At 29.1% G+C, this 21,289-nt stretch overlaps 1 protein-coding gene across 2 annotated transcripts in view; it reads left to right on the top strand.

The window, feature by feature from the left end:
* The first annotated feature begins 9,965 nt into the window (after nucleotides 1–9,965).
* Nucleotides 9,966–21,289, top strand: part of LOC132950256 (A disintegrin and metalloproteinase with thrombospondin motifs 9-like) — a 99,402-nt gene continuing 88,078 nt past the window's right edge. The window contains exons 1-2 of one of the 2 annotated variants that reach the window (XM_061021599.1): nucleotides 9,966–10,073; nucleotides 10,137–10,590. In XM_061021599.1, the coding sequence (XP_060877582.1) occupies nucleotides 10,368–10,590 (223 nt within the window). In that variant the 5' untranslated portion in view covers nucleotides 9,966–10,073; nucleotides 10,137–10,367. Of the gene's footprint in view, nucleotides 10,591–21,289 lie in introns of both variants that reach the window. The other variant, XM_061021598.1, reaches the window with a different exon arrangement.

Below are 21,289 nucleotides of genomic sequence, written 5' to 3' on the forward strand. Positions count from 1 at the left end.
TCCACTCAATCGATCACCCTCAAATACGCCACTGGCTGTATCATATAACTATAGGTTATATTGGGTATAATAATATTATATATTAATATAGTACCTACCTTTTATTTTATAATATCTACGTAGGTACTCTTTGCAGCTTTTGAATCATCCATCACCACCATAAACAGTAGGTATGGTAGGTAGGTCAGACGTATACGAACTACCATATCAATATACCTAAGTACCTAATTGTTATTAAAATAATAACTATAACAATTATTATTTATGAACACTGTCAAATCTGTAAGACATGCCATAACTCGTGTGCTATGATTCCTTCCGGTAAAATTATAATGGCTCCACTACAGTCAAACACAATCACGAAGTTCCGTTTAAGTGTTATTATTTTAATTTTAAGAAATCCACTGTCTATTACCAATATCCTCATGTACCAATAGCCTTATAAGTAATATAAGTTATAAAATCAATCGAGTATTGTGATCGAAATAATGGTCCTTACTGACTTACTATAATATGCACAATAATATATTATACTGTATTACTGTAGTATAATGATTAATGACAATCATCAGAAATCCGCCTTTTATAAAGTACAATAATAATATTGGCAAAACTAAAGTAAAATGACCTTTACGAAACAAACAGTACGTATATGGAAAATGGTTTTTTTTTTATGTTTCTGTAACAACTGCAGTGTTTAAATCTGTGATTTATGTCTCAGGAAAATCGGCAATATTATGCACGAGTCGTTGCAAAACAATTTGCAATATATTGCAACGGTCGTTGTTATTTATTATAATATTATAGCAGGTGTTGGTTTTTATTTTAAAAACAAAGTTTTCAGTTGGGACTTTTTAAAACACAATATTACCTATAGTGATTAATAATAATTGTATTATTATATTATTCCTATAAGGAGGTAAGTACCTGTACTCCATAATGTATGTATAATTTCTATATCGTATTGATTTAATGAAGGTCGGTGCTCGGTATTGATATTTCATTATGCTCCATCATAATTATATGTTATTATATTGTCTTTTGAATAAATGAGTCGCTTGTCACCAAGGCCAAGGATGAAGGAAGGTATCTACATACAAACTAAGTTTGAAACATAAACGTTGGGCATTATACATTTATTACAAAACTATAGATGTATTTCTCAATACAGCCCTTGTCTAAAATGTATCAATTATAATCTATTATTTTCCGTTTTACTTTAGTTGAAATACGTAATACAATATCAGTGAAAATCCCATCAAAGTAGGTACATCCACATCGAAGCGTTTCCCGGACAAACAGGTAGACAGACAACAGCCAAAGGTATCTGTTCGTGTTTCATTCAATATACATTTAGTTGTCTAAACTACAGAGAACAACATTTGTATACTTTGCATTCAAAAAACGCAATAGAATTCTCGGTATGAAAATGACTTCGCCTTTAGCCGCGCCTGTCAGAATTGTTTCCTCCTTGACATTTCTGAGCAAACTTTTGACTGCTAATTTTGTTCCGTTGCATAGTTTTGTTGGATTTAAGTTATGAAGTAGAATAATAGCAGAACAGTAATGTATCCTATGGAGTGGCACACCTGGGGGATCTAAAGAGTTTAGAAACTCAGTAGGAAAATTGACTGTTTGCTATATTATTCATCACGGTTATCTACACCTCGCAAATAACTGTACTGTTGATCAAGAACTGTATCAATGGATTGGTATTATGTTGATGTTCCCGGTAAAGTGTTCAGTACTGTTGTTTATATTGTTAACATCGTCGTTCTGTGGAGCAAGGATAGCCTTCTCGCCAAGCCACTCGTAGTTTTTTGTGATCGGTGATTATGTCGGAAAATACACTTATTATGAGTTGGTTAACTGCGCGGGAACAAAAATCTGGCAATAATGTAATGTCATTCTGCATTTATGAGAGTTGTTGAGGAAAACTTTCCTTCACCAATTTGCAAAAGTATCGAATGGTCCTACCAGTGTCATCACCACCTAGAGTAACCCTCATATTTGTTGTGACTTGTGAGATTAAGTTATTGAGTATGCAAGACAATTACTGTTCATATATCAGCTAAAAGCAATTCAATGACGAATTTTTTCCCTTTTCCTCCTGGTGCGATAAGAAATAAGAGACCGTATTTTCCGTTGACGACTTGTTGCATAATAGCATCGAACGTCAGTGGTTTTAGTTAGGAACCAATCAAGACTTTTTTGTTTCCACAAATATCCGTCCCATATCATAGTTTGTTTCTCTTAATATGCCTGAAGAAGACCTATGTCATTACGCGTCGGTGGCGTCAAACCTAGGGGTATCGGTGATTTACTGTTAATGAACATGCGTTTGTCTTCGATATCAATCAGAGTCAAGTTATAAATTTGATACATTTATGTACTGCATTTCAGAGTCGTTACTTGTGCATCAGGCATACTTTAAAACATTTTCACCCAAACGGGATTTGTATTTTTCCAACAGATCTTCCAGATTTGAAGACGAATATGTTGTAAGAATAATAATTGCGAAAAGACAGCACAACTGTACGGAGAAGGTAGAAAAAGAAATGTTGTCTTCCATTGCATGTCATCTTCAATACTTGTGGCATGCCTCTCTATACGACTGATACACGTGTCCATCCGTCGACCGAAGAGCTTCTAAAGATGTCGGTCCTTTTATCGTGTGTAGTAATATCCTTAGAAAATAACATTCAGCACTGTTAATATGAATGAGTGATCCAATGCATCACTTTGTTCAATTTATTCTGCTACCGCCTATCAGTACGGTTACCCCTATTTTTGAATTGAAAACATTTTCTTAAAAGTACCTATTCCACGTACATCGTTTTTGTTTTCAAATCCAAACACCACCATTTCATATTGCCCTTTACTTACATACAATACATACTTAATAATACGTTTTATTGGTAAGATAGTGTCAGTTTGATAACGAAACATAAAATACTTATAACTAATTAACTACATGTTTAAAATTCGAATTTTACACTTAAAAATGCTCAGAAATGTTCTAATTAAAAATGCACGTTGAAATTAAAATAAGATAAAAAAAATGTAAAAAACTTATAACGATTAAAAATAGTAAGAATTACAATTAAATAAGATAATCCCCTTATATCGATTGAAATGTATGCAACTTTAGCCTATAATTATTAAAATGATACAACGCTATATAATATGAATATAACATGTGACCTATGATTTTGTGGTGAATCATCATTATTTTTGGGGATCGGTATATCATCAGGTTTTTTGTATTGTATAATTAATTGCGAGTGTATCAATCTAACGAGTGTATCTGTGTTATAAGATTCAATAATAATTATGCCATGCAAACAAATTTATGGGTAATAAATAAAATAATATAATTTACATTATACCTACTTTTAAGTTTAAATAAATTATAATTTACCCGGTCTATATGTTTTATTACCATCGATATATTTAAGGGTAGTGGTGTGATTCCTTCTACTCTGTTTTTGTTCAGTTATAGTCAAGGCTGGGCAAGTTAATGATTTTTTTTAACTCAGTTAAATTAAGTTAATATGCACCAATAACAAAAAGTTAAAAGTTAAAAGTTAATTTAACTATAGGTTAACTCAGTTAAGTTAAAAGTTAATACACATTTTTTGTTAACTTTTTATTAAGTTAAAAAAAAAGTTAATTTGTTTATACAACGCTAACGTACTTAATTTTTTCCCAATCCAAAACTAAATTCTAGGATATAGTGTTAATACTTCATACAGATTTCCATATAAGTAAGATTCGAATGATATAAATTTTTAACTTTAAACAATTTACAATACATATTTTTTGACATGAAAACAAAATAGATTGAAATAGTGAAATATTATAAGATTAAAAATAAAATTAATTAACTTAACTTACTTCTTAAAATGAAAAATTAACTCGTTAATTTCACGTTAATTAAGAAAGAAATTTAATAAGTTAACAGTTAAGTTAATGAAAAGCCAAAAGTAACTAGTTAAGTTAAAAAGTTAAAATAAAGTTAACTTTTTAACTCGTTAATGCCCAGCCTTGGTTATAGTAATGTAATTAGTTATACCTTATACCCAATTATAACTTATTTGAATGGATTTTAATTTTAATCCCGGAAATATATGCACCTCTATTATTATAAGTTACAACATTGTTATAATATATTATCTTATAAATTATTATTTTATTAGATTATACACCTAGTTTTGCAGTTTCAATAAATCACGACGTACATATTTTTATGCAGTTTATTGGCAACGAAAATATCATGATGTTCAAATAAATCATTTCTCCTTTGTAGTCTACATGATTGTATAATTGTGTTATAAATATATTATAATAGGTAACATCTATGTTATACTAATAATATGACCAGCAACTATTATAAAATATTTTACCTACGGCCACTGCAGGATGAATTAGTATACTTGTCTGTGGATGCATTTTCCTCATTTGTATGCCATTAGTATAGTAGGTATGTATTATAATAATTTGTGTACTTACAATTTTTATTTGTATACTATAGGTAATATTTAAGTATTGAATAAATTGCGTTGAGATGTAGAAGTTGCTCAATTGTTTAAACATTTGTTATCTTGGTCTCAGGCTCATACAATTACATATTTAAAAATAATATTATTATATTATGACACGAAAAAAACACTCGTCATGCAAATCAGTCATAAATGACTGTTAGGTGCCTACCTACGTGATTTTTAAACGAAAACATTTGTTACGAAAATAAAACAGAACAACGTTTTTGAGGCATCATAATAATAATATGGTGCACAAAAAGTATTATTTATATAATGTTTAATACTAACCTATATGGTTTTCGATAATTTCAAAGCAGGCCAATTAGATCGATTATCGTTTGAAGTAGGTAACAAATTTATTATACAAGCGTGAAGTGATATACCTACATTTACATTTTTTATTACAGTTGATTTGCTTTAGTATACGACATACGTATAAGGTAATTTTTTTTTCAGTTTCAGATTTTGCAACGCACGAAAGTTTTTAAATTTTATGTTCTGTAAGTATAAAATGTATATGCCTTGAAAGTTTAAAAAAACACTATTTATCAATAAGAAATATCAAGTCTAGTTGGAACTTACTAGTCTGTAGTTTCTGCAGAATTTCTGTCTGGCTATATTTTAAAAAATAGCAATTTTTGGTTCAAAGACCTGAATTTTAAAATGTTTTTAAATATTTGATATTTTTTAGTATATTTTGTTTATACAATTTTTATAAGAAGATATTTAATCCCGAAAATATAAAACAATAAAAAAATGTATTGTAATTTGTAACAATAGGTAGAATATTAATTTTTTCTAATCATCATACTTAATTTTTTTTTTCATTGATCATTGAGCCCGGCAACTATATGACCATTAGCTGTTTATTTGTTTGTAGGGGAGGATACTGTTGGTTGGTAAACACGTGTGTGTAGTTTTGGCAGATTTCATCATACTTAAATATAAGTTGTAAGTTGTAACTATACATAATATTGTTTTATATTTTTATAGTTTTATTCATTAATATTCAATAATCAATGGTTAATGAATATGAATTATTTTTGAAAAGTTATTATTAAAGTGAATATTGAATAGTGATATTATACCTAGGTATGTAATGATAATTTATATGGGTTACCTGTATAAATATATAATAATATTATATATTATATACGATTTTATTCATAATATTGTGCCATCAAGACATGAATCAATCACGTCCAAAAAGTTATAAATTGCGATACAAATCTATTACAAGATTATGATGTACCGTGTAGATAGGTATCTACGTAATTCATCCAGGAGTCATGATGTGTGGTTATCCAAATTACTATTTCATAAATTACGTCTCGATTAGGTACCTACACGTTTTGATTAAACTAATTTTAATTTTAAAATAGGTACTTAAAAATTGGTTGAATCTCAGTAAGTGTTCTATTATAGATGTATGATAAGTATGATGTATAAACTAATGTATGCTGGTACCTACTTACTAATTTCCCAACATAAGATTAGCATTTATAGTATGTACACCTACCTACCTACATCTAAAGAAAAATTTTAGTGCATGTTATATTATTAAATACAATCAATACATAGTATGATAGGTAATATAATGTAATCAATAATCATATATTATATTATTATTATATTAATGTAATACTAGTAAATTATTAAACAGGCTACAAATTAGTCACAGTTTAAGAAAATACTATAGAAAAACTCTATGTAGGCATCTAGCTAGCCCAAAACTTTTGTTAATAAAGATCCAATATGTATAATTGATAAATTTATTTAAATTCGAAGTTATCAAATACGATTCAATTTTATTTCGTATTAATATTATACCTACACCATGCCTGCAGGTCATATTATGGTATTCCGAAAGAGCAAAATAATTTACTCCATAATATTATTGCCACAGAAATATTCAAAGATATGATAATCCTATATATAGTTTATCAGTTTACCTATGATAAAAGGGAAAATAATGGTACACATGTTTTTACGTGAAGAAAAGTTGTGGTCAATGTAGGTAATAATATTATAACTACCTATCTATAGTTGTTATAATATATCACATTATTACAACATACACATAATTTGTACTCAATAATTACGAATGGTTTTTAACGTTTTGCAATTATTTGTCTAAATTAATTATTCTAATAAAACTATAAGTGATAAAAAGAAGAAATGCTATAAAAGTCATTTTATTATCATTTGGAAATTTTGTAATGATTTGTATATTATATTGATCCCGTCGGCAATCGATTCCATAATATACGTATACCTATAGTAATGCATAGTATATGGCAGTAAAAAACAATAAAATATTGTTAGGCAATAAATACAATAATTCAAAATATACTAATGGGGGTTATTATTTTTACAAAATTAAATAAAATCGTAATTTATTAAAATAATGAATTAATGTCTGCGGTTTACTGTGAGTGGGTCTCACAATTTTTTTATTTATATAATTGTTAACAATTTTTGTTATTTAGATTTAGGTAAGTATATATTATGTTAATTTCATGATTTTTGTTTTTGCTGATTTTATTTTTGTCCAGTCCTCTTATTTCTTATTATTATATTATATTTTAATGAATTAGTTTGTAACTTAAAATTCAATACAACAATACGCATGTGAAAACATCGATATATTAGGATGCGCTTTAGTGAGTTGTGATTAAAGTTTTAAACGAAACGATAATAATGATTGGCTTATGTTAAATAGTTTTTCGTTTCGATGATATGGAAATATCACTGCCCAATTAAATTTATATGTTTCATCAATGTAATAATTACTCAAATAATCACAATTTTTATTCTCTCGTCAATTTTTAGTAGAAGTTTATAATAATATATGATCTGGCGGAATCGACATATTATATGAAAGTTCGGTGGAATCGATAGCCGGCGCAACCGATAAGTTTCTTACAGGTAAAAAGATAATTTCGGTGGAATCGATAATGCCCCTAAAAGGAATCCGAATTGTGGGTCAGCTGAACCCCAAACCCCCTCGGGTACGTCACTGCAGATGTCATTACCAAAAAGGAATAAATGCATTTAAAACCACTATTTATGTGATATCCATAAACATACTATAGGCCGTTTAGGTTTTTCTGAATCTACTATCGATGCCTACTTCCTATGAAGTATGAACAGATTTTTAAAACCTTGAATTAATTATTATCGCTACGGGTAAGGAAAATATGACCGCAGTAGACTGCGGTTGTGGCAGAATTAGACAATTAAATTTAAATTTTCTATTTTGAAACAGGTTTTTGCTTGAGGCATTATTGAAGATTATAATTTGATGTTGCATATACATATGCACATATATTTTTTTTTACCAAAAACAGATTTACCTTTAGACCTATATCCCAATAGATTCGAAGATTTAAAGTTAAAAATAAAATTAAATGACGTAAAAATATAAATAAAAAAGGAAGCCTTCAATAAAATAAAACAAATGATTTCGTCACTTTCTCTAAAAATAAATTCAGAGTTAAATAAACCTAAGATAAATGTCGATATAAACGTGCGTGTTGCGTGCAACCATCTACCTACCAATATCATATGAATATGGTCCGGACTAAAAATTAATTGGTACGCGTCATGGAAATGGATATTATTCAAAATATGGTATATGTACTAGGTATAGTAGTTGAATGAAAATTTGAGTTTTTGATTCGTTGAAAATAATTATTTTTGCTTTTGGTATTTATAATAATATACTGTTAAAAGCAATTGAATAATAACTATGCAAATACATTGTATGACGCACACATTAATAATTTCATATTTGTCTTGAATTTATATAATATTTTTTTATTATTAAGAATAAGCCTCAGAAAGCTGTGGGGGGAGGGGATAGGACGGTGCTAAATTATACTTCTTTATCTTTGATATATTAAGATAAATTCCTAATAAAAAATATTACTTTAATAAAAAATTAGGTTTCTAAGCAAAACAATATTATTACTAATGTATCATGGTTCAGGTGCGTCCCGATCTCTATAGAATTGCGTTCCCGAAAAAAAAGTGTTCACCAATTTTGTCCTTACTACCTGACTGAATTGTTGTATTGATGTAAATACTATTTAGTGGTTCCTTTTTATACCCATAGGGTCTCTCGCAGGATCTGGGGATGCTAGGGCTGATTTATTTGTATTTCCTGCACCCGGATATTAAGTACATAGTTGCCATCTAGTAATATGGGAATTCGTCATTCATTCTCAACCACATTTATGCTATTCTATAAATGTAATAAGCGTTTATTCGAAGTCTGATTTTTGGAATTATTAACGACCATTCATATACTCAGACAATTTTAGCATTTAAAAAGTTTCCTGTGGATGTACAAGCTTCTTTTTTTTGAAATGAGAACAAACCGCTTTTTACAGTAAATTATTGTTAAACATCTGTACAGAAGATTCAATCACAATTATTTTGATGCATCCAAACCGATTTCGAACGAGAAGTTCCTGGGAAATTAAGCTCTAAGTACTAAGATAATAATAGTCTTAGAACATATTATCGAGTCAATGATGAAAGTGAAATGTATGAAATGTATGAATACTACCTATTTTGTCGAATTATAAGTGTTGGCAGCAAGGTGCAGGGGGACTAGGTCACAGAGACAAAAAAAATATATAGAATAAGTAAGTCAAAGCTATTATAATATGAACTATAAAAATAAACAATTCGAAATTTAAACATAATTAATTTGGTTACTATAACGTATTTTTATATTAAATTAATTATAATATCATCTTTTAATGAGGTTCCGACTATGGTGTAGTAATAATATATTATAATTCATATAATAAAAAGATACGCGTATCCATTTATCTGCTTTCGATTGAATTTAAATGAGACACGTATATATCATAGATACTATTGTATAAAAATTATTTTTGGATTGTTATTGTTACAAGTTCTATACAGACATATATAGAACTTATATAACTTCTATATAACCTATATAGACACTCCGTGTTAGTCGGTGACCACCAAAATTACGACAATGTCGTTTATATATTATAATATATTATGTTACTGATCTAAAAAACCACTCTTAAATAGGTACCTACGTAATCGTATAACAATAATAATATATCATAGTGGCGCGGACAATATAATAATATTATATATATATATAAAACGAATTATTATTATTATCATTACGTACTATACGCGTCTAGTCGTTATGCCAAGTGCATCACCGAACTACATATATAATATTGTACATACACAATATACCTACCTTGCGTGCACATGACAAGATTTGCAATGAACTTGTACCGCTCTCGCGCGTTCCCCCCTCCCCCCCGGGGGGTCATCGTGCGCGATATTTAGACAGTCTGGCGTCCTCGGCGGTGGGGGTATTGGCGGCGCGCGCGTGCGGTCTCGTGTCCGTCTCGTCGTCCAGTCGGTGGTACACGCGGTCTGTGCCGGTCCAACTCCCCTACGACGCGCGCGCCTCGCGTGTTTTCCCTCAAAAAATTTATAATATCGCCACGAATCAAAGTCGTAGAGGTATAATACACCCCCCCAATAATATTAATATTATTATTATTATAATATTAACATGTTATATAGGTACTGTCGCCACTGTACATTGGTGTTACGATGAATTCAAAAATTTCGCGTCCAAGTGCGTGTCGTCGCATCCGCATCACTGTTTCGGATCATCATTTCTAGTTTGTTTGTTTGTTTTTCATCTCCTCTGCAACGGTTTTTTTTTTTGCATTTTTTTCCATTCAAAATTGTCGTCCGACATAATATTATTATAATACGATATAATAATATTATTATTGCACGCAATATAACATGAGTTCGAAAACGTCGGTCCGAGCGCCGACGGCCAAGTGGCCACTGATCACGGCGCTGTTCGTCATGTCCGCCGCGATCCTCGTGGCCACGATCGCGTGGACGGCGACCGGCCACCTGCAAGCGACGTCCACCGAACGTTTCGACGGCACGGTCACAGAACTGGTCATCGCCGCAAATGACACGGTCGCCACAGAGTTCGACGACGATGATTCGCAGTCTGGTAAGTACCTACCTATGCGTACCTGTATATAATAAGTACCTAGGTACCACCTATAAAATTTCACGCCAAATCATTGCACTGGGTGGTCGTAATAATAATAACAAAAAAAAAAATTTTTACACCTATACTGTAGGTACTATACATAACTGTTATGCGTGTTTAATTTAATTCAAATGTAAGCAAATCGAATTAAACACTATATATACATACCGTATTATACGCCTAATGAGATAGATTTTATGATTACGATTGCACTAGTTTTTATAATATTATTGTGCATATTTATTAATAATTTTTTCCAAGTATAGGTATATAAGTAATAAAAAATAACTGTAAAATGTAAAACAAAACTAATTTTTAGTAAATTTAACAGATGAAAACAATATTTAGTTTTTTTTATTTCTTTAAATATAATATATATAATATATAATTTTTATTTTTAAAACATTTTGAAAATTAAGTACACATCATATTTTATTTTCATTGTAGGCGTAATAATATGGTTTCTAGAGTCATATCTAAAAGTAGAAATAATACAACAGGAATATTATACTTATAGCTATCTAAAAATTAATTTGAACTAAATTATACTCAATATACGTAGGTGTATGGAGTCGCGCACATCTTATAGTTGGCTTGAAACGTTGTTTAAATTTATGTTAATAATGAAAGCATTTTATACAACTGATTCTCATAAAAAAAAAAAACTATTATATTAGTATATTATCATTTACCTATTTTTATATAATATGGTAGAAGTATCACAGTAAAATACCTATCTTCTATTAAATAAAAGAAAACATTTACCTACCTACTTAATTTAATAATTAATATTTTAACGAGACACGTGAACATTGATAAATAATTGCATATTTTATTTTTATAAAGTCCATAAATTGTTGATGACGTATATAAATTAAGCGCTTATTTAGTTTACATGTATTTTTTGAGCTGAGGAAATGTTATAGGTAATTAAAAATTGTGATTAACTACGATAAAAAATATTGTATACTTTTGATTTAAAGATTTGATTTGTTGTATCACCCATTTAAATTACGGGTTTGTTAAATTGTTTAAATATAATATACTTAAACATTGATAAAAAGTTGTAGACTGCTTGAATTTTAGTTTAGTTTGTAAAAAAATGTGTATTATTCTGAAGAAAAACTAAATAGTTCATTATGTATTCAACATACAATTGCTTCGTAAAATGTTGTATTAGATTGTTAGGTATAGTATTTTTAAAATACCATTTAAAAAATATTGCCAAAAACATAATTATTGTATTCTTAGATTCATTATTTATGTTACATAATAATGCTGTTATGACCTAAATGAATATACCAATATCATATATAACTACGCGTATGAACTATGTTTAAAAATTTAGGATAATTACATAATATTATACATTATTACATTACATTATACATAATTTAAATAAATTAATGAACTACTTATTAAAAGTATAAACAGTTTTATTCTTCGAATCGAATAAGAAAGTTACAATCAAATGTTAAATATTGTAGGTAATAATATGTAGTCAGGTAACTATTAACTCATAACTAATAAGCATTACAATTTTAGAATATATTTTCATTGTATACAAAATATAACTTACAAATTATAATAATTATATTTTTATCGATTACGAGTCCCTCAAAATCAAAATAATTAATTAATTAGTCGAAATACTTGCTTGAAAAGTTGTGATATTTATAATAGTAATAATATTATAATAATAATAATAGTTTTAATGTTTATTACTTAGAATAGGTAATTGAAAATAAATTAACCACTTCGTCAAAATGATTAAATTTCAACTAGAGTATGAAGTATTTGGAATATATTATTCTGAATAAATTAATTTTTAATGTATCTATCCTAATAGCTATATTGAAAAAAAAATTTTTTTTTATTTAACTTTGACTATATTTTAAATGATATGTAACACGTAAAATTCCGAACACAAAAATAGATATATTGTAAATTTCTTTACGTGTTAATGTGTTATTATTGTTAAAAGCTGTTTTTACTTGACAGAAGATTTAATAATATGAGTGATTATTTTCTTTAGGCGAACTGTAGTCTGTAACTATAACAGCAGACATGTGCATATGCTTGTACTTAGAGTCTTAGACAATAGCTATGATTGAGCTATTCTAAATAAATATATTTTATGGAAAATAATGAAGCTGTAGGGCTGTTATGCAGACCTTGACAGAAATCTTTAGGAACATTGCAAATAATATTCCAACCGATTCGTTAACTTTTTTTTTGTAAAATTGTATTTTTATCCTGGCAAAGAGCCATACATACCTAATCATTTCTTGCAGACATTTAATCGATGAAATGTTGATGTACTATTTTCACTATTTTAAATCCTTTCGCTGCTATTCTTTTAATAGTTAAAAGATAATAATTATGTTGTTGATAATTAGCAATTATTGTCGTAATTAACTTTGAAATAATTAGGCAGGAATATTTTAATGGTTTATTAAAAACTTATTTTAGTTTATCGTTAAAAAACAACGATTTTAACTTTTAAAGGATTTAAAAATATTGATACAATATTATTTAAATGAGCAATTTCCAAAATCCATTCTAATGAGATTTCACGTTATACGTTTTACTTTTCGTACCTACCTAATAGCTCATCAATAATCAATTCATTATTAAAAACACACAGCTTATCCGTACCTACCTATCTACTCTAAGCATATCATCTCTCACATATAACTGGTATCGTAGAATTTAAATAGTCTTAAATTCCTTCACAAGACTCCACATAAAATACCTGATCCCACAATTAAATGCCGACTTGTAATTTATTTGTTCAATAAAAAGCAAAATAATATTTTGTAAATGTACAATGTATCATGACGTCTATTATGTTTTCAACACGGTTCCACCGACACCTTATGAATAGTAGACATTTTTCTGGGGTTTATTATTTACAATAATGTATCGCGCCGACAGTTAATGCGTTTAGTCTGATTGCCATCACACTGAATGTAGTCTTAAGAGACAACCAGGAGACGTAGGCGTGTCTTGCACGGTCGCTAAAATATCGTTCTACGAACAAACTGTTTCCATTCAATAAGCAGACACTGCAGCACACTAAGTCTAAGTGTGAATCTAGTTGTATATAATATATTTTATCGAATTGGCAAAGGATAATAGGTATGTTTTATTTATAAGATATTCTTATGGTAATCAAAGTTGTATAGCGAAGTTTTATGTTAATATTTTAATTGCTATTGCCTATTGGTAATACATTAACTTAAGCGGTTATTATTCGATATTCAAATATGAGTTCATAAAAAAAAAAAAAACATCTGTGGTCTTGTTCACAGATTTTAGTATTTGAAAATGAAATTATTTTTTAAATGTTTAAAATCGTTTCCAACAATAATGAAAAATATTAAAATTTACTAATAAGTAATAATTATGTTTGTTTAACCACAAATAACTATTCAATTTACTATTGTAATTTTATTTTTGACTTTGACTTTTATATTTACATCCCTCTATCGTGCATATTATATCGAATACTTAAAACTTCAAATTGAATATCAATACTACATAAATAATATTATGTAACAATTTATATATTGTAATTAACTATACCAAATTATAGTACATAACTTTTCATTTTTTTTTTTATTATACAGATACAAATCATAACAGACCAAAATTAGTTTTATACAAGTTACGAGCAAATTGCCAGCTATTGATTAACCCGTAAGTGTTACGGTGAACAAAAATTATGCTAATGGATGGTGTGGTCTCCTAGACCACTTAGTTTTGTTAATTATATTAAGACCATATTTTTCAATTGTTCCGTCGCATTATTTGTAAAAATAATATATTTACAGTGTCAACTTTTATTTGACAATCATTTTTTCACTCAAGTTTAATAATTTTAAAGAAATCAATTAATTGTTTAGACATTTTAAGAAGTAAACCAAATCAAAAAACTGCAGCGGTCTATGGGAACAGACCATACCGCTTACGGGTCAAATGATCATTTTATTTTATAATCATTGAATCTTGGTTAAATCTCAGTGGCCGGTATATTATTATGTATCGATACAGTTATGAACACTAACCTCTAATGATACTTTTACAACCATACTTTTAGTACATGTTATGATGGTATATGTGCTACTTTTTCTGTGTAAAAAATTCCACAGCCTGAGATTGTTGAAAAATGAAAAAAAAATAAAAATGTATTTTGAATAGGTGGTTATGATACCATAAAATAATAAATATTTAGCATTACTAGTAAATGGTGGAGCAGCTATAAAAATGAAAAAACAAACGCGGAAGTCACAGTATGATATTAAATTAAACGATGAAAATAAAATAATATAACGCGATGCCTTGATGGGTAATGTACACTAATGATAGCAATAGTTCTATACCTTATAACTTAATGTTTAATATAATTTAATATAATTGTATAATTCAATATACGCATAACATATTTTGTTGTAATTTATAATATAAAACATACAAGTATACCTATAATTATAAAAAAAAACACTGGGATAGACCATCGAAACTTGTTCAAAAGTAATAATCAAATAGGTAGATACCTACATTAGCTACCTTATAATATAGTCCAACACTGATGAGTTACCTATGAATTATAATTTATAACTACCAAGGCGTTATAACTTAATCCATAACGATATACTTCACGGTATTCTGTAGTTCCAAACATGTCAAGTATCCACACGATTTACACAATTGTTGCTATTGACGGACAACTGTTCTAGTTTATAGACAATAAAATACGTAAATAACGTGCCTATTTAACGCAGGGACAAAATTATGTATTACTATGCAGTCGTATTGCAATTAATAAAAGTTGTTTAATATCGTTCGCAATTAGTATGAATAATAAGGGGGCCTGGGACGCAATTCGTATGCAGTTAAATTTGTACCCGGTTTTCTTTTTTATGATGATGGTTGCATCATACATCGGAAAAATTTTAGAGACTTCATCATGGTGTCTACGACATAATTGGGTGGGTATCTACACAATTAAAAAAGTTTTACTATTGCTGTAGGTAGTCGGGAAGTGAAGTATTAAATTGTTTTTTTTGAAAAACTTTCAGTTTTCAAAATGGTAGGTCCTCAAATCACGATTGATAAATAAAATACAACTTTCGTTTGAAAAAAATCATGATTTATATAATAAGTCTAAAAAAAAATTGTCCGATTGTAATATCGACGAATCGTAATTTATGTAAAATCAGTTAAAACTTAATTCCAATAGTGTTCTTAGTTAATCTTGTCAATACTATTATAATTTATAATAATATTATGTTAACGGAGATTTGAATTGATGAAATAATAAACACATTATTATAATATTATTATGTGGGATTGATTAAATTATAGTTTAAAAATGTATGTCAATCTGTCGCGGTTTGATTCAACCCTAATTAACTCTTTGAGATAAATTATTATCACGTAGCACGTCACATTGTGCAATACTGAACAATTTACTACTTTATTACGTAATTAAATACTACTACTTACAGCTGCTGTCGTATTATTTTTTTTATTCTATATATATATATATATATAATTTTTTTTTTTTTTGATAATATTTTTCGTTTTAATCTTCATAATAATATTAGATATACCATTTCCGCGCACTTTATTTATTTTTGATTTCAATCCGCCCGCCCCGGCGATTTTCCACGATATCAGCTAATCCATAATAATAATTTGGATAGCTTTGTAATATTTATTATTAATTACGTATAATACGTGTTGTTTTCATAATGCACCATTATAATATACGTCCTACGCGTCGCGCATCGTGTGTCGATCACCACTCAAACGGTAGTCGTAGCCGCGTGGCGCGTGAGAAATACGTTCACCGAACGAGTCACTAAAATATAATATATACACTCAATATTTTTTTTTTTTTTTTTTTTTTTTTTTATTGGGTAACCCGCGGCAACATAGGCCATTGGGTGTGGGGAGGGCACTGTAGGTTTTATATTGGGTAGGTTTGGTAGGTTTTATATTGGGTAGGTTGGTACACGTGTGTGTTGTGTTTGGCAGAATTTCTAATGGGGCACCCGTAGGTTTCTGCCGTGCCCCGGGGTGGGGGGATGGCGGCACTTGTTCTCCGGACACCGTGACTTGCACGGAGAAAAATGCCGCCCAGTGGTCGAGGATCGAACTCGGACCGGCTGTGCCGAATCCGTCGCGTTAGACCACTCGGCCACCTCGTCCCCCACACTCAATATTATTATTATGTCCAGTAGGTATATTACAATAAAATATGTATAACGTTATGGTAGGTATTACCTCCTTGACTGCATCTGCGTGAGGTAGGGGACATTGCATATTATTATTATTATGTATATCTACGGGCCGTATAACCCACTGCTGCGGCACACTGCGTTTATGATAATAATAATAATAATAATAATATTATACGTTTGCGGCTGTCAACGCGAAGTCAGCGGATTGCTTGACGACGGCCCCGAACGCGTATTATAATATGCACACGGATGCAATTTTACGGTGGCGAAATTTTTTTTTCCTTCAACCCGTAGCTTAATTATTATTTTATGCATAACGTATAACGCGATGTTTATATATACAGGGTGATTCGTTTACGCTATGGTGCAGGTTATTGTAACGGTAATTTAAAAAAAAAAATGTTATTCTGCTGTTCGAACTTTGAGTTGATCGGTTATCGTAACGAAATAATATTTATAACACATTTTTGGAAACAAAAAATAAAAAAAACACATAATTGAATATGATAATATACCTAATCGTTTACTATTTCACGCAGTGGTTTTAATCAACGAGCGTTTTAAAGTTTAGATGACGTGTGTGGTCAAAAGTGTCGAGTGGTAGCAGGTTATATCCGTCCATCAAACTTTAAATTATTATTGATAAAAAAAAATGTACGCAATATTTATTTTGTACACGGATAATTTTAATTAAGTATTTTTCTCCTGAAACTAAAACCACAGGTTTTCGTTAAAATAATAGTATTTTTTTATGTAAAAATGTCGTGTTACATGCATAAATACAGAACATACTTAAAGCTGTATAAAACCATATTTCTTCAAAAACTCCACAATTTACTTGGAAAATGTGCGCAGCCAGTAAAATGGATCGGCGGTATATATAATACTTAAGTCCATTTTATATAAATTTGATATTAAATAAAATATGTATACTGCGAATTCAAACAGATTTGCATTTCATGCGTGTACCTGACATATTATTATTATTTCCACACTGAATAAAATTGGATATGTTTTCACGACAGTGAAAAAAAAAACGTTATCTATATGTCGGTTTCATTGACAGTTTGACGATGGTATATAACGACGTAAACTGCGTCTTGTTAATATTCCTCTATACGAAGATACGATTGGTGAAGTGTTATTTGATGTTTTCTATTTCGAGTTATGTCTTCTGATGTGTGACAATGAAATGGTTTTAACGATCACCGCCGATGTATCCAAATATTTCACAGCGAAGTTGGAATGTTATACGTCTTATACTTACTAGGAAAACGCTAGAAAAAAATTTTGGCGATACTGGAAATTAAAAATATAAAACTAATTATACGCACAGCTATATAATATTGATCCGATACATTTATCAAAAATTTAATTCGACTGTGAAAATAGTCTCATAATATATTTTCCATTAACATTTTAAAAGTAAAAGCTTAATAATTTATTCAATATTAGTCATTCATATTTCATACCTATGTTGTTTTTATCATTATATAACTGACATAACTTTGTAGGTATACAAACACAACTTGTCTAATTTTCTTGACATTGAATGTTTCAGTTTTAAATTTAAATCTATTTTTGCTTAAAATGTTAACGAAGAAGCTAGTATACATATTTAAATTTTGAGTACCTAGACCAAGATTTATAAAACTTAAAAAAAAAATTTATTATCGTCATGTTTACAGATATTACTCATGGTCATAATATACAGCCAAATATAGAGGAGACGATAATTAGGTATATATTAGTGTACTAACTTTTGACGATATTTTACATTTGTATCTACTGAAATAGAAAAATAATTAATAAGAACCTCATCACCCTTCATAAATAATTTACTGGCAATAGTAAAAGAAACATGTTGGTTTTATTTAAAACGGAAAGAAATGTTATTTATAGCTTGAGATTAATTTCAAATAATTTAATTAAAATCGTGTTTTTTACTATATAATATAGTCAAGAATCAAGATGTATCTACTTATCATTTTTCGTATTTCGTATTTCGACTGTTTGTACGTAAAACATACTGAAAACACCATAACAATAATTTTATTGAAAAGATATAAAAAATAAATTAATTATTATTTGACCCGTACAGACAATACACAAGAAAATAATTGGTTTTGTGGTAGGTACCATCCAGTCCTACAGAACTACAGAAGGGTGTTAGGCTTATTCTCGAGTATATGAAAATTAAAATGTATAATTATTAAGTGATTTTGTATTATTTGAACCAAACGCGTATACAGAAATAACACAATACTACGCGCATAGGTAGGTAATGTTATTTATTGTGTATGTCTGCAACAGGTTCCGATCACACTTAAATTGTCGTCATTGATATGATATGATACATATATGTTATTTTATTCTATATTGTTTAGAAATAGAGTCTATTAGAGAGTACAATTATTATACTCGCCATAACTAAATGCTAATTTAGAAATTGATTTTATAATTAACTTCTATACCAAACGTAATTATTATAACACGCATATACCTACCTATATGGCATACCTACTATACACATATCGAATGTATTGAATCTTTTCAACAGTGAGACACATTATACAGATCGCTATATTATTATTATTATTATACATGTGCACACCGCCGTCCCGTACACGAGCTGATTGTATATTATATTGTATGAAATATATTTTGTGCTTGTATGTTATATACATTTTTCTGCTGGTAACTGACTGGTTATAGTTGGAAAAAAAAACTTTTTTAGACAGTCGAATGATAAAGCTTCAAAAGTTCCACACGAATCAATCTATTGATTTTAATTTGAGTCTATACAGTTAGTACTTGTTGGAGAGGTCATTATTTTCAATCTTCTCAGATAGTTAATAGTTATGTTACTAGGTAATAGTAAGTTTTACAAAACGTAAGGAAAAACTACCGATAACTATTACCGTGGAAATATTTTTATTTTACAGCAAACACGGTTTTAACCGAGTTCCGGTCAGTGCGTAATCGTTTTTCGAATGTGATGTATTGATCGAATGATTTATCTCAAAAATGGCACGTCCCTCGACTTTCCACTTTAGAAGTAGTCTTTTAGATGTATTACCACTATTTATACTCTGTGTATACTGCTGAATAACACAAAATACCTTTTAAAAATAATAAATTATTGTTGAAATAAGTGAATTATATTGTTTATATTTGATTTATGTGAAAAAGCGTTTTCAGAAAAATATTGAGATCGATATGAGACGTTGTATTGCACAATATTTTATTATTTTAATACCAATAGATGTAGGCACTGCCACTCCTATTTTATTAGTTACGAAGAAGGTTAAGAATGCTGTTAATTATTATTATAACTAATTATATTAGTGATATCGTAACAAATATTTACGGAATAGAAAATAACTATCCATGATATTACCCATCATTCTTTCGTAGATATGGCATTATTCTATACGTAGCCAGATGCTGTATGAATTAAAAATAGTCGAATGTCAGATGACACACAATGTCTATACCTGCGTAATCCATGGGGAGCAGTCTAAAAGTTATTATTTATACACAGAAGTCTTACATATGACTGTAATTTGTTCACGTCAATGATTAATGGTCAACAATGTAAAATGGACCGAATAGAATGAAAAAAAAACAGCGGGAGCTGTACAGACAAAACAACAGGTTTCATTAATTGTTCGGGGTTATAATACGCGGTAGGTAGTAAACAAACGGATACGGGTTTACCCCGTGCACAGATGATGATGATGATGATACACAGACAGGGGGAATATTTCGTAAAATGTATTATAATAATATTATAATATTATGTATGAGGACGACCGTTGAAAGAACATAAATCATGTAGTCAGAAGTTGAGGAAATAATATAATATTTCACTGTGTAGTGTAGGTATAATGAACGCCGTGTGTGAAGAAAGTCGTATTCAAAAAAAGTTATTTCAATTTAATTTGTTTTATACTCTATATAGGTACTCTTTATTATTACATGAGCATTGAGTGTGCTCACTAAGTATGAATATGTTTTTGAATTTTTATTTTTTTTTTTGAACCAACGTTACAATTTATGTCACAAGCTCACAATCACATCCGGCTGATGCGATGTATAGAATATAAACTTGAAACTTTGAAAATGCTTACAATTTTATATACTCGATTTTTCTCATCGGTTAGGTTTTTAACCATTTTGTTTCCTTTATGTTGTGAATATAACTAGTACTTATACGTTTTCTTTGCCTACTTTATGTAGAACTCGAATTTATATAATTATGTTTAAAAATAACCATATGAGAAATATTCAAATAACCACTGGACGTGTAAAATTATTAAGTACATTTTACTAGGTATTTTTCTATTACAAAAAAAATATGAAATTCTTATTACGAATCGTTAGTAACACAACTGTCTACGCTG

The sequence above is a fragment of the Metopolophium dirhodum genome, chromosome 8, assembly GCF_019925205.1.
Source record: "Metopolophium dirhodum isolate CAU chromosome 8, ASM1992520v1, whole genome shotgun sequence".
Classification (NCBI taxonomy): domain Eukaryota; kingdom Metazoa; phylum Arthropoda; class Insecta; order Hemiptera; family Aphididae; genus Metopolophium; species Metopolophium dirhodum.